The sequence below is a fragment of the Fusarium keratoplasticum genome, chromosome 1 (assembly GCF_025433545.1).
Source record: "Fusarium keratoplasticum isolate Fu6.1 chromosome 1, whole genome shotgun sequence".
Taxonomy (NCBI): domain Eukaryota; kingdom Fungi; phylum Ascomycota; class Sordariomycetes; order Hypocreales; family Nectriaceae; genus Fusarium; species Fusarium keratoplasticum.
The window spans coordinates 745,609-760,931 of NC_070529.1; the positions used below are offsets into that span (position 1 = coordinate 745,609).

A 15,323-nucleotide genomic window follows, 5' to 3' on the forward strand; every position below is an offset into this window, starting at 1 on the left:
CCCTTTGAGAAACACCCCTTGATGGGTTATCTGTAGATTATCTGCTCAGATGACGTTCGAGGTGGTTTGTTCCTCTCGCTATATACAGATGATGAACCCCCGGCACGGGTCAATTGAGTTTTCGCTCCATTCGGAGCCGTCACCGAACAAGGCCGGCCGGGATCAGCGGCCGGAGAAGGTGGGGCCACCGGCCGAGGCCCGGGGTGCGAATGGCATGACTGGGAGGGTCCTTAATAAAGCTGACGGTGGACGTGGTGCCATTTGTTTCTTGGTTCTTTGTTTCGTGTTTATGGCATCGTCTTGTCTCCTAAGTCTGTAACAGCCGTGAGCAGTTTTGGGCATCATGAGAGATGACTCTACCGTACGACTTGCAACATGTTTGTTTCGCTGCCAGAACGAGCCCAGCCCAAGTCCCCAGGATCTACCAGGCCCCGATATTGTTCGGACGTCCTGACCTCGTCACCTCTCCCAGACCCACGAACCATAGCTACAGCCAATAGATGATAGGGACTGACGTGCGCCGCTCGAGGCCCGACGCCAGCAACCCACCAAGAACGCCGTCTCGTTGACGGACCCAACCCCTCGGGCTCTCGATCTTGTCCATCTCACATATGGCCCAGATAGACAAGGCTGCTCCGAGGATTCCGGGAGTCCGGGCTGGGAGACAGACTATTTGGATGGCCCATGCAAGGAGCGGGAGTGTCCGCCATCCACTTTGAAGGGCACTGTGAGGATATGCCTCGTTGCTAGCCATGATGCTCTAGTCACGCCTCTGTGGTGTATTGAAGATAGCTTGACTAGTGCGGTCTAATCTAGACCATCGGAGTTGGTTCCTAGATCCCCGATAGGGGTGAGAGGTTCCCAAGAATGCAGAGATACAGCGCCAGTCGAGTGTGGTACAGCGGCGAGGCCGGCACACGCCCTGTATCCATATCTCCTCTCCCCAGCCGTGTCAACCAAGATTTAGTTCATCTTGATATTACCTAGCGTAGGGCGCACATGGGGATCTAGCAACTATCTCCGTCGTACTAGTCCAGTCTCCCGCAAAATGTCGCGCAGTTACATCCCGTCCTCGTGGGAAGGATAGGAAAAAGAACTCCTCTCTTTTGCATGAAATAAATGTCTCTACATGTTCAATCCTGCGTTCTTTTTTTTCACTCATATGTTAGACCCGGCTAGGCCCTGTATAATCTCCACGCTGGGGAACCGGGCATTTTAAATAAAACGACATGTCAACTTTGTCAGGTTCGCGACGGATGAATCCAGCCAACGAGAGAGGCTCAATAGAGGCCGACGGCTCGGGTCGCTGCGCTAGTGCTCGAGGGTTGCAGGATTGGATGCACCACTCACTGCAACACGGGCCTTTTACCATTGCCCCGAGGGGCAATCTTCAGAATTGGGGCAGTTCCCCAGAAGAGGAACCCTCATGTAAGCCTCATCGCGTGAGGTCTCAGTTGAGAGATGCACAAACTCTTGGGTCTGAGCCCTTCTATCTCTTTTCTGGTTCCTCGACGAAGAACCCTGCATGAATTGGAACACAGCCCAGACCGCGAAAAGAGCTCCTCTGCCAAGGCCCTCAAAGACATGAGGCACGAACTGTCAGATCTCAGGCAGGCAGTGCAGTCAAATGGACATTCCAGGCCGCGGAGTCGGTTGACGCAGGGGCATCGGGTCTTCTCGAAGAACCAGCGTCAAACACCACACGACTAACCGGCGGGCGCGCGTGGCATCGACGAGTCCCATTGTCTTGGGACCAATACCCCCCCTCTTCTCTAATGTTCCTGTTCCTGGAATGCGAGGGGGGAGCGGATGTGAGGCACTGGCCACGTCGCAAGTCTGGAATATGCGGGAAATGGATCCCCTCCTCCATCTAATGCGAAAGGCTGTAAAGGGATGTCGAGAGACTCTTAACCAGGTCAACCTTTGTAGGCTCTGGATCCTGTTTCTCGGTTCTGTCGCGCTTTGACACATCCTCAGCTGAGCTGAATACCTCGCAACTTATGCCCAAGACAATGTGGGAAAAGGAAGCAAACGAGGAGGGTTGGGACGGAACTACTCCGATACAGTGGATAAAAATCCCCCAAGTACCTGCAGGACATTCATGATTAAAGTTTACAGTTGTCTTGAACGCTGTAAGCGAACATTTCCCGGCTCCAAAAACACGAAGTTATAGTGGGTAAAATCGCATCCTCTCCGTAAACTCCGTCTCAGCTCATCATGGGAAACCGTTTGAGAGTGGCGAGATGTAACATGTCATTACTGTAGTTGGCAACTATCGACAAATTTGAGTTCCCATGATCGAAGAGTTGGCCAGCGGCGGCATGAACTGCCAAGACAGGTAATGTTGATGTCTCAGTTTCTTCAACCTGAGTGGCTGGACGGAGACCCAGGTACCTGGGATCTGACCCTCGGCAAGCTGGCAGCATTGCCTCGTCAGCTGAGTTGGTTCGAATATCATGTCATGTTACAGGTCTCTTACAATGACGTTGAGCGTTGTGATCATGATTGGGGGGCTAGATATACCCAATCTGGATAATTGTGCTCAACGATTCCCGATGATCGGCAACTCACTCGAAAGACTCGATACGCGTAACAGCAAGTGACATTCGTGTTACAGACGGTTGTGAATAGTTACAAAGCCGTTGACTTAGAGTGCTTCAAGATCTGACTTGGCTTCTCTCAAGTCAAGAGACTATAGAAACTCTAACATCAGAGTTTAACGTTCGCCCTACCTCCTAGGGAAAACAAGTTCGCCGTTTAGTCTTGGCTTCCATGAGTCGTGATTGTTCACTAGCAAGGCCGCGTGGTCATCAGTGCCGGCTCCTAGTTTGGTCCCCCGGGCTAATTTAGCAACGCCAGATCCGTGTCAATGCCGAAGCTAGCATCGCCCATCCCGAACGCCATCCGCTATCGTTGACTCCTCCGGCGCTAAATACATCATCGCTTACAACGAGAGGGCAGGGATCTAGATAGTCAAGTTGGTGAATGACTCTCCAAAACCCCCCCTACCGCCAATACTGTGCAGGTCTACTTTGCGGCATCGTCTCCAGAGTTGACACTTCGAGACGCCCCAGCCAAAACCCGTGAGGCGACCCGGGGGGTACTCTTCGGCTGCCAAACTCCCTCTGCAGCTCCAGGTATTTGGCCCTTCCATCCAGTCGGAACCGTTTCAGCTCGACTAGGACATCCTTCATAGCCTCAAGGTTGGTCCGCGTCGGCGTTTCGATAGTCGGGGGCATCACCGCCATGCACCACGCCGTGTGAAATACCAAGGCTGAGGGGGGTATCCCCGCGAGTGTCTGTTCAGGTGTCGCCGGTCCGATATGGTCGCGGATGTGATGCTCTAGCACCAACCTCCGATACTCACCTACGACAGAGTTGCCACTCACCTTGGGACCAATCCATACCTGTACCTTGGTAAGCTGCTCATCCAACGAGACGTCTGCACTTAGGTATTCGGGCTCGTGTCGGACCGACTCGTCCTCAGGTTGAATAGGTAGACTGGAATTCAGGGGCTGGCCGATCACAGAGGCAGGTCTCGGGAGCTGCTGTTGAACCTCATCATCAAAGAAGCTGAAGCCTTTATCCCCTGAGTTCAACAATTCCTCAGCATCCAAGTCCTCGGCCATGGAGAAGCCCTCCTCGAAGGGATCAGGCTCAAACTCGAGCCGCAGATGTCTCAGACCGGCCAGCGTACAGGGTCCTCGGCGTGATTGAGCATCCGAGATGATTCGCTCCTGGATCGACAACAACTTCAAAAGGTTGATGAGTTTACTGATCAATGGGCCGGAGGACCGTCGCGGGATTCTTGTCAGAGTCAAGGACGTCAAGCGTGGGTTTGTGTCTGGAACTAGGGCCTGAGCAAAGGCCTTCTCGGACCGCGGCAGTATCGAGGTCTCGGCGATATATAGGCGAGCCATAGTAGAGAGACCATCAATCTCCAGCGTCGGGATCTGCGTGACGACCGAGTGATGCAGCCTTACAGCCCGCAAGTTTGACGATAACACGGGCCGTAGCGTGTGCACGTACAAGTATCCATACAACTTAGCTGTCCTCGGCCAGGCTCGCGCAGTGGCCTTTGAGGGCGGGACCAGGGGCATTGAATCACAACTGAATTGCTGCAAGTGTCCGCGGCCAAGTGTTAGCAACTTCCGAATCCCGAGCGACGAGATTTGGTTGTCGGATAGATTCAGGTGTGTCAGGCCTCGAGAGGACTGGAAACTGGCCGAGGCGAAATAGGGATCCTCGCCTAGGAGGCCCCTACACACACCATCTGCCGAGTCGGACTGGATGGGGCCTCTCCCGTCCAACCTCTTGAGCTGGCCTTCCTGCGGCAGGGTGTCATGGGGATCATATGATGGTGCATCAACAAGATGACGCGCCGGATGATCAAAGGAACCACTCCAAGGCGACTCCACTACACGGATCCAACCTCCGTAGTCTGGCGTGACCCTCCCGAATTCCAGCTTGCCCTCAACGTCAAAGTGAACGTCGGAGCGCAGATCAGTCGGATACAGGCACCGGGCGCCGAGAAACTCGAGTGCATGATCCGTCAGTTTGTTGCTGCCGAGATCAAGGCTCCACAGGCGCGTCTCAAACTGGGTGGTCAGGGCCTCGAACGCTGCATCATCAACCTCCTTGTGCCGGATTTTCAGCACTCGCAGCTCCGGCAGCAGGTCCCGCTGCAAGAACGGCCGGACGGAGCCTGGGGTGCCAGAGATGTCAAGGTACACCAGCCCGCGAAGGCATTCGTATGACACAAACTTGGTGGGAAGCGGGATCGGACAGTCTGCCATGCTCAACAGAAGGACATCCCGCTCAGTGTGCATAAACTCAGCCGGGTTCAAATCTTGGCGTCCATCAATCAGAAAGTAGGACAGATTTGGCAAGGTCTTGACGGCTTCTCTGAGGCTATTGTTGGGGTTCCTTCCCATGTTGAATGAATAGAGACCCCCAGCCAACCGCACGTCAAAGACCCTCGCAAGGTTCCTCGTGTCAGGCCTCATGCGGCCGAGTTGGCCAAAGACACAGTTGAGCAGCCATCCGAGGCCTAGAACCGTCACGTCAGCAACAGGTCGAGGCGAGGCTCTGCACCAACAGGCTCGTAACTTGCCATCTTCAGAATCTACGCCAACATCTCTCCCCGACTGCGCAACATCCCTCCATAAGCGTGGGGCAAACATGTCCCAGAAGCGACGGTTGACGCGGCACAGGGCGGCATAGTCATGAGGCGAGATGTACGGCGCCACAAGGCGGAGCCAGTCGATGGACACGGCTTCCTGGTAGGAAGGAAGCGAAGCCATGGATCTTGTGTGTATGCGCTCTTTTTTTCAGATGAAAGTTTCCCTGGTGAACAAAGAAAGGGACCTTTTCCGGAAATGCACGGTAACTTGAGGCCTGAACGGCCCCCACTCCGATGATGGTGCCACCAACAACAGACAAGCACAAGCAAACAAAACAACCGGAGAGGAGGGGAGGGGCTGGGGGCGGCACGTGCCTGATTGAATAGGCTATAGTCAAGAGATGGGATGGGAGATGAATGAAGCTCCGCTGCTCAGCTGTTGATGAATGTCGCGTCGGCTGAAGTGGAGGTTGGATTTCGGATGATGAAGGTGGAGGGATTGATTACGCTACGCACAGTCCTCTTTGTGAGCCTCCACCTCCGCCAACGCCAAGAGCATACAGACTGGGATGAAGATGATGACGCCGAAAAGGCCAGTAAATGATATTCATTAAGCGACAATGAAGAATGATGAATCACGATACTCGTAGGTATGCTGTATAGACTAAGTTCTTGGTGTAGTTTGACAACTCAGAGGCCCCCATACTGTAGTTCGCAGCTGGTGATGGGGGCATCCATTAATACCCATCTTTTCACCTCACTAATCTTCACTGCGTCATGATGCAACACTCCATCTGGCCCTGATCGCCCTAGGATCGCGATACCTCCCCGAGATCTCTCTATTCCAAGTTAATCGCCAAGTAAATCTCTCCGGCAGGCTGCACAGCATCTCTCTCCACTATATCTCGCATCTCTACACATTCTTCCTCCACATCTATCACATCTCGCAAAAACAGAAGCAATTGTCAATCGTACTGTACTACGCGAGAGTCTCCGCACGGCGTACGTCGATCCCCTCATGCCAGGCGCTGAAAACGGTCATGTCGTCTTTTCTTTTTTTTTCCCACTTTCTTTTTTCTACTCGTCCGTTTTTAGCTGCGTCATTGTCACTATCACAACTGACGGTTCTGCTGTGCAACCATCCACTCTGGCGCGTGGCTTTTCTGCTCAGATACGGATCTCCCTCGAACCCCTCCGTATTCGCTACAGGTACGAGCTGAGCTGGGCTGAAGAACCAACAGCAAACATGTATGTACCACTGCATTCTTCATGTGTTCTCTTTTGCCGATGGAAAATCAAGAGAGTTTCGGCAGTGGGATGAACTCTATCTAATCACCCGTTGGAAAGTCCACTTGCCGCTGTCCGGGAAAAAAACGTTGACAAAAGATCCCAGCTGAAGCCCTTCCCGCTAGTCTCCCGTCGCAGGCGAGCGCCAACCCTCCAAAGAGGCAAGGCTCGACAGACCCCCTTTGTCATAGTCGTCTTGGCTCCGTTGACCACTCTGGGGACTCGGTCGGAAGCTGAACTGATCGCCGAGGGAGGCTGAATGGATGGATGAACCTGCTGTTGGTGTTGGTTCGAACATCGATGGCTTCAAATAGTGGACACTGTTCAATTCCCCAGAATAGATAAACGCATAATCCCCAAAGCAAAGAAGACAAGCCCGTCATCTGTGTGTCTGTGCCCCTGGATCAGTTACATGCTGTGTTAGGTTCCAGAGCCTTCTTCCGAATCAACCTCGTTACACAAGCCTCGTCTCATCTCATCCCATTCCATCCACCACACCCAACACCACCACCACCACCATCTCGCATGGACGTCAGTCAGTCAGAGTAAACATGGCTTGAGACTGGACTGGACCCCTCTCTCCAGCTCAACAATAGCAGCCAGGATAGACCCCTCTCCCTCGCACACAGAGTCCACGGCTCTGTGTCAGCCCTCTTTCTCAGCCCCCAATCGACAAGCCCTCCTCACCTTTCCATCACATACACTGCTATTTCTCTCAGATAATACAACTCCAAAGCGTTGAATCAAGACAAATGCAATGCAATACTACTAATGAGCCCCTAACGTCTGCAGATCGTCACCCATTCCCCTTATCAGCACTACCATTCAGCCCCATAAGGCCAACTCTTGGCATTCCCCCGTTCCTCCATCATCGACTGGTCTACTTTACGCACTTGGTGCCAAAACCAAAGCCATGGTGAGCGAGCGAGCAAACGAACGAGCCCATCACCATTTCCCCTCTGCCCCCTTATGCAATCTCCGCCATTCTGCATGCCTCGCCCTGTGCATCAGCCTGCAATTATGCATATCCTGCCACCTATAGCACACGTTGACCCTTTTCTTTTCCTCAACGGGCGGCGGCGGGTGAGAAGGGGGGAAGGGGAGGGGCCCCTTGTCTCCCATCCCACATGCTCTCACTCTCCACCACGGCCCGCAGAGCATGCGAGACAGTCGACCAGACCATCCGTCGGCCATTGTTTTGGCCCTCGAGCTAGTCTTGACTGAGTCCTCGACTGCTTGCTCTCCACTGCAGCCAGTTAGTAGAGGTGGTCTACATTCCTCGCGTCGACATTGGTCGGGGCAAAGACGCAAAAGACGCCATTGACATTCCCTCACTATCAGAACATCAGAATAGACAGGCGCGCACTTTTCACTGGACCAATCTCTCTCCTCGATTGACATTCTCTCAGTCAGACACCATGTTTTCGCCTCCCAGATGGTCACCGACCAACAGCAGATTTGTGCAACGTATCTACACGTCCAGTCACTTGTCAGATCCCGAAGCCCATCACGCCCTCTCCCACCAAAACCCAGCGCAGTGGGATACCTAACACTTGGCTGCATCTCGCAGAAGAAACGAGTCCGTGTGTGCCCTCAAAACTCCGGGCCCCGGCGCCGGACTGGCTTGGTCTGGTCTGCTTTAAAGTGGTCCCTTTTGACTCGCGGATCGACGGTTCCTCGCCCGAGATCTGAGACAGTATGGGGTCTCCGTTGCAAGCGAGCATCCTCGCCCGTCAATGATATGCTGGGAACCCAAGCCGCAACTCGGTGGCTCAATCTGCGTCAGGCTCCTTTCTTGTTCCAATCAGAGGCTTGGTTTCTTCAACCTCGCGTCTATCATATTTGATATCGTTTGCCTCATGTCGCCACGTCCCCTCTTGGAATAGGTAGCCAGTCTAGAGTCCAATGCCAGCGTTGCCAAACTACCACAAGTCTTGATGCTAGCTACTTGTCTTCGTTCCTGTCTCCCTTGGTCTTTTTAGTCTACTTGGCCACCAAATCTGCCTTGATCATCCATTCACCATCGTCACATCTCCGCGCCAGAACTCCACGTTAATCCTCCACTCGACGCCACCTTCATCAAGTATTGCCTATTATCGTCATGTCACGACGTCTCAGAGTCCTCTTGAGGCATTGGAAAGTAAATGGTGAAAATGATTCATCTTTTTTGGGATACTAACTGGGCTTTCCTTTGCTTACTCCAATGCCCGCCACCTCATCTCCTCTGAACCATTCCATCAAGAATGTGGAATACAGCCGTGACAAACCCCCCAACAAAAAAATTGACAAAAACGATTCCTCTCGTTTGACACCGATACAGAGCCCCCATGAAAAAACGCCTTGACACCGCCGTTAATGGACTTGGTTGTGTGTGAACAACAAATCATGCAAGCCAGCAAAACAAACCCTTACCGCCTCTTCTCAAGTGTAAATCGTACAACCATTACAGCTTCAATCCTTTCGTCGTCTCTTTCCCCGTCGTTGCTCTTCCCAATGGAGCCTCTTGCTTGAGTCACGCATTACTGTGCTGCTTGTGGCGTCGACATGACGGCCAGGCTGCAGATGCTATAAGCCTCTCCTCTCTTTTCCCAGCTCCGCTTCCTATGTCGAAAATGTTGAATGTGAATGTGTGTGGCCAAATATGTAAGTAGGTGTGTGTGCGTGCATGTCTCCAAGCGGATGGTGCGGGTGTGTTGTGCTGTATGTCTCATCTGAGCGTCTCCACTCGCTCCTCTCGACTGTCTTGTTTTCTCGCAGGTGGCGAGGGTGCAGTTCCTTCAAGCAAGGTACCCGGCGAGGATGAGTCCATGTGTTCTGCTCAGTACTCGGGGTCCCGCTTCTCGGCCTTGGCCTTTGACGGTGCTCGTCGCTTCCGGCTGCGCTCCTCCTGCTCGATCACAGGAACTGCCGCTGGGATGAACTCAACTCCGCGGTTGCGGCTGTTGGGTCGTGCGTGAAGCTTGCGGTGGTTGTTGAGGTTGTCCTGGCGGTTGAACTGATCCTTTCCGCAGAACTCGCAAGAGAAGCGGTTGGGGCCTTCACCGTGAAAACTGTCAAGTCTTGGTTAGTCACTGTGTTTGAGGCGCATGTGTGTGAAACCATTCCACAAGGGAGGTTAGTACTCACGTTTGCTTGTGACGCTTGAGATGCTCGTTGCGTCGGAACGCCTTGTGGCAGCCAGGGTAATCACACTTGCACATGGCCCTCCGGACAACATCGACTTGTGCGGATTCAGGCTTGTCAGATCGCTTCCGTGATGATCGAATCTGGGCACGCTGGAGCTCAGTGGTCTTTCGCTGGATCTCGTGCACCATCATCTTTCGCTGGGCACGCATCCGGTTGGGCGAGTTGGGGTCATGCAGAGAATAAGCACCCAGCGGGGACTGGGAGTGTCGGTCCAGGTCAAAAGACTCAAATTCGCTCGAGAGCTGCTTGTTGGGGAAGAAGGAGATGGGGCTGTCGTTGGCGCAGGACCAGGATGAGGCGGTGTCGGCAGCTTCAGAACCAGATAGGCTCTGAGTGGGGGTCATCATGAAAGAGGCTGCTCCCATGGATGCCTCTGGAGAGTATCCATACATGCCAAAAGAGTTGGACGGTGTCAATGATCCCATGGAACCTTGGTGAGCCATGTTCATCTCAAGCATCTGCTCATAATCGAAGCCGATATGCTCTCGCTTGATGGGAGTGTTGGGAAGACCATCCGAGAAAGGCATCTGCTCAGGCTCTGACTTGACAGGGCCAAAGAGGAACTTGCCCATCGAGGATGAAGGAGGAGTCAGCTCAGTCCGTTGCGAGGACGCGCTGTAGGGGCCGTCAAATTCCATGGTGCCGAATTCATGAGGAGTTGACCGTCGAGATGTAGGCGTGAAGGGGTCATAGGCGGACGAGGCGGATGAGAAGCTAGTCGAAGTTGAAGGGCAGGACATGGGTTGGCTGCACAGGCTGAAGCTGTCGTCCATGTCGAACCGGAACTCCGACTCGAACTGCATCTTGATGATGATAAAAGGGAGTGTGGTGGTGAAGGATTAAATGGTAGAAGGAGGAGTGTTTGAGTAGGTGTATATGTCTGAGTCCCCTTGAAGAGAAGGGCAACAGTTCTCAGCGTTGTTCCAAAGTCTGAAGAGGCTCAGTCGAAACAGTCAAGAGTCTTGGTGCTTTCAGGCTCTGAATGATCTGTGAGTCTTGTCGGGAATGCTTTTTCGACAACGACGACGGACGCCCTTGAAGATATAGAGAACGAGGTGGAATGAGCTCTGCTGTAAAGAGACCTGCGGGCTTGAGACATCCACTCTGCAGATCAACCACGGTAGATCATCAAATGTACCTGGTGCTAGTCGAAAGTGACCGAGAGACAAGAAGTGCGCTGCAGCAGGCAAGAATGCGGACTGGGGTCGATGGTCTGTAGCCAGATCGAGATCAGTCCCCCCAGGAGTAGGGCGGGAGAGGCGTGCTCCACTGTGGGTTCTGTACAATATTGCTCGCATAGAGGTGTGATGTTTTGGACGATGGTGTATCAGTTATCACCAAGTGTCCCTGGGGATGTTTCGCCGTGCCCTCGAACACCCTCAGCTCGGCTAGCACACAACTAGTTATAACAAGAGCAGACCCGATAAATATACCATGACAGACTTGGCACTTGATCCGAGGGGCGGGCACTTGAGCACTTGACTAGAGCCAAGGCCAGAGGAAGGCGCAGGACGTTAAGAAAAGGGAACAAAGGATGTCATAGTAGTCGAGCTACAGTGAACAAGCATGTTAGCAGCGCCGGCGTACGAGCCAACTATGGGCGTGTGCCAACGGGGTCCCTGACGCCAGTGTGGTTCCCTGAAGCCACACCTTACCAGTTGAGCCTTTTGCCCTGGACCATGTTGCGGATCCCGACAGACGATGAGGGAGGAGTGTGGATGTCATGATGCGCGCACACCTGAAGCCCAGGATCAAATGGCCCACGACCAAGCAAGAAACGAGATCGGTCCCTGCATAGTTCATGAACAGTACCCCACGGGGTGGGCTCTAGTGAGGTCCGGCACCAGCCCACTATCTCGCCCATCTGTCACTGGGCCTGTCAAGCCTTCAAAACCATTCACCACACCTCCCCCTCCATCCCCAGAAAGCTCAGCGAACCCCATAGCTGCCATGATGGGTGCACTTGGGCGGGGACATATCAGATCTCGTTTGGGACCGCCGATTCTTGCCCCCAGCTGTAATGGACAGGACACCGAGGAATGGGACAAGACTTGGAATGGACCAAGCGAAATTTCCGCCTAAAGGACCGTCGAGCTGAGACAAGGCTATTCTGGCCGAGAGGATCCGAGTTGTGTGTTCCTGAGCGTGCCTGGATGTGTAACCTCTCAGGGAGAGACAGGCCCCATCCAGAGTGCTCTGGGTGTTCAATACTTGACTCCCTTTGGCCCTCTCAGGTAAGAAGCATCAATAGGAAAGGTGCCCTCAACAGATGAAGATGTGGAGACTTGGGATGTCTGCAAAGGGGGCAAAGCAGTAATCTGGCCCTATGTGTGAAAAGCAATGAGACTGGTGTTGCGGCGCAGGTCTCACTCAACGCGACCTGCGGCTGTTCCTGAGGGCGCGTTATCAATTATGGCGGTACGTATTCACAAAACATACTGTCCTTGGACCCAGCGACCTTGGGGAGCCGGCCGTCGGGTTGGTGACCCCTGTTCCGATATGGACGTTTCGGAGCGTTGTGCCGTTGACAAGCAACGCGGGAAGACCAACGTCGGCCTCTCTCTCCAGACTGATCGCCATGTGCGCGGGAAATTCGTGATGTCATTCCACGCTCGGCACCTGTACGGTCCAACAAGGCTGGCAGCTGGCTGGTCAGGCTTCAGGCCCGGTGAAAGAAGAAGCAGCGACTAGGTTGCAGCGCAGGAGGGCGACATGGGTGCAGTCGACCAACGTGCCTTGGTGTGGTAGGCCGAATAGTGCGCATCTTGAGAGGACGAACTACCTCGCGCCGAGCTAAAAGACGCGTGTGAGCATGGGAAGGGCGGCTGTGGGGAGTGAGAACAATAGAAAATGGGCATCCAGACCCTATTGACGTTTGAGAGATGGTCAGCCCGATCCAGAGCCTCACGGGCGTCAACTACCGTAACAGGTTTACTGTGAGCCACGCACGGTTCTCGTTATTGACTAGCCCCAACGCTTGGAGAACGGTCGTTGTCCTTACGGACAGTGCGCGCTCCATAAACGCATCCTCAGGTTACTCAACATTAGCTTGGCAGCTGGAGGCGCTGGGAGGCTGTGGTGTGGATTGTGGTGGGCTCGCCAGGGCTGGCCGATCGAGTCTACTCGGCCGGGGAGGCCAGGCCGTGGCCAAGCAGGGTGTCGAGGCGTTCAAGCTGAGAGCCGACGGCCAAAATAATGATATGTCGCTCATGTCGGGGAACTTGTCAGGTCCGAGAATCTGTCAATATTGCGGACTCGGGGCCGCAGTTGGGAAGAGGGCAAATGGCAATAGTTCCAGCTTCCCTCGATTCCCTCATTTCCCATGTCCTCATCTTTTGGCAATATCTGTAAATCTATCATCTTTAGAAGGGTCAAAAATTTGAAGGGTTAGAGGGGTAATAGAGACGTGCCCGTGTCTATGGTCATCGAGGCGCCCTGAGAACGCGAACGCGCTCTGGAACAAGGGCGACTGGAGTCATAACAAAGGGGCAGATAGGAGCACTTCGTTAGGGTGCTGGCGGCCCCTCGAGCAAAACCGCTAACGCGAGGCTCACGGGAGTCCGTTCGTCGCGGCAGCAATTAGACAAGGCTCTTGGAAGCACTGAATCATGATAGGACAGGATGCGTGGTTCTGTCGTCGGCGTGGAGCCCGGTGGTGACCCCGTCGCGGAGGCCGCAGGTCAAGGGCCCTCTTAGCGTTGCCGGTCGATCTACCGGGGCCGATCCAGGGATCCTCCTGGGAAGCTAGGAACCGAGCAGGGCAGGGAACGGCGGTAACTTTAGGTCGTGGGGACCGGACAGGCTGAATCGGCTCTTCTCACGCCCCTGGCCGGCTGATGGTAGGTTTACGGATGAGACATTGAGATGGATTGGCGGTTTGTAATAACTCAGATCCCAACTCTGGGAACTACTGCGCAATACGGCCACCTAACGGAGTAGAGGAAGAAGGAACGAGGAACGACGGTATGCGCACTGACGCATGTCGCACTGTGCTGCGATGCCCCTTCCCATTTGGGACGGTGCCTTGAACTGCTCCTGCTCCTGCTGCTGCTACTGCTGCTGTACCGGCAACGCCGGGTTCGGCCCCCGCCAAAACCGTTCTTTTTCCAGGTCCATTTTTCCTTTTCATCTCCATCATGGCTGTCGCCTCTGTCTGTCTGTCTGGGTTGTCTTTGTCGGGCTCCAGTTTATCTGCACTTCATTTCTCAACGTCCTGTCGAACAATGAACGCCTGCTGCAGTGAGCGAGCGTGGCACTGAGCCTGGCAGCTGTGCCTGTAATCCAACCACATACCGACCTACCCACCTCCTGCATTTGCTCGTCATATCGTAAGTTTTTCAGGCGCCTCAGAAGCCAGAGATGGGGATTGACTGCTTTGACGCGCCCTAGTCCGATAATCATATCCACTTCCCGCTCAGTCTCGCGTGCTTCAATCCTCCTAGTCCCTCAGCACCCCAGCCATCAGAGCTGGTTCCCATCGGGGCTCCGGTTGCCTGTCCACAGCTCTCTTCAGCTCCATTGATTAAGTGAGCACTGGGTAATCCTCGATATGGATACCAGGCCTCGCTCATCGCCGTTGTCATCCCGAAGTGGTCTTGCTGCGTCCCAGTTCCGACACTTGCTATCCGATCATGGGATGAGCATTGTGTGCAACCACAGACACACTAACATGTTTCGTGTCACACAGGATCAAACGGCTCTCTCTGTTCAAACATCCAAATCTCTTCAAAGCGGCGATCTCATGTCGACTTGCTTCTTGGCCGCACAAATGTCATCATCGATCTGCCAGCTCTCTACGGAGTCTCACCCCGCGTCCTCTGGTCCGCGACTCTCCCTCCATCTCCAGAGTGGCAAGCCCTGCGTCCGCTTCTCATGTCGAGACCTTGTGTTGGATAATCCAAGACTCGACAGGTCCTCGCAGAATGATCAGTCATATCCTGCCACCACTGTCAAAACCAAGGTGTAATCAGACAAATGTGGCCGCCTACTTGCGCCATCCACGCCCTCGCACAGCACCGTTGCTTTTTTCCGCCTCCCATGGCCGGCCCTAGCGTCATCTGATGGACAGGGGTTTCCTTGGTGGTGGTCCCTCTTCCGTTCGCCGAGATGGCGCTGGAGAACTCTCTGTACGAATCGTTCAAGTGGCCCAGACACGATATCTTGGGTTCACCTTTTTCAGCCCAGATGCGGAGGCACACTCACTACTTGCTAATGGTGTTATCATCGTGTTGACTCTTTTGGGACATCCCTTTGGACGGGCGGACGCGTCTTGCACAGCTGGACTAGCAGCGTTATTGTGGCTATTTGCCTATTCAGTGTCTGTCTCCCTTCCAAGGGTTTGTCACGGGCACCACAGGCTGCTTCTCTCACTCTCCCTCTTTCTCACTTTTCAGCATCACCGAACGTCTTACGCACCTATTGCATACTATCAAGCAAGCTACTGTACCCTCAGCCGTAAGCAGCCAAAAGCCGATGGCCTAGCGGCGGCTCCATGATCAATCCGCTCGGTAGCAGTGGCTCCCGCTGCGGGCTCTCGCCAGATATCCCACAGCAAACCAGGCTGTGACAGTCCAATGCAACCATTTTTGCGGGTTTGCAGCGCCAGCATTTTTGCGATTTTGATATATGACGGGAGGCTCGTCTTGTCCCCTGATCTCCGGGGTCTTGCCCCTCGGGATGCCGCCGGCAAAGGCCTCTCCACATGGAAAGCTTGGCTCGGATTGCACTC

At 54.0% G+C, this 15,323-nt stretch overlaps 2 protein-coding genes across 2 annotated transcripts; both read right to left on the reverse strand.

The window, feature by feature from the left end:
* Window positions 1–3,005: 3,005 nt before the first annotated feature.
* On the reverse strand, window positions 3,006–5,303 carry NCS57_00023600 (uncharacterized protein; the record flags this gene model as incomplete). Its single annotated transcript, XM_053050324.1, has 1 exon — window positions 3,006–5,303. One exon carries the CDS (start codon window positions 5,301–5,303, stop codon window positions 3,006–3,008), a length of 2,298 nt encoding a protein of 765 aa, XP_052918839.1.
* Window positions 5,304–9,227: 3,924 nt separating this feature from the next.
* NCS57_00023700 (C2H2 type master regulator of conidiophore development brlA) lies at window positions 9,228–10,398 on the reverse strand (the record flags this gene model as incomplete). Its single annotated transcript, XM_053050325.1, has 2 exons — window positions 9,228–9,459; window positions 9,536–10,398. The coding sequence occupies 2 exons, from the start codon at window positions 10,396–10,398 to the stop codon at window positions 9,228–9,230; spliced, it is 1,095 nt and encodes a 364-aa protein (XP_052918840.1).
* Between the last annotated feature and the right edge of the window lie 4,925 nt (window positions 10,399–15,323).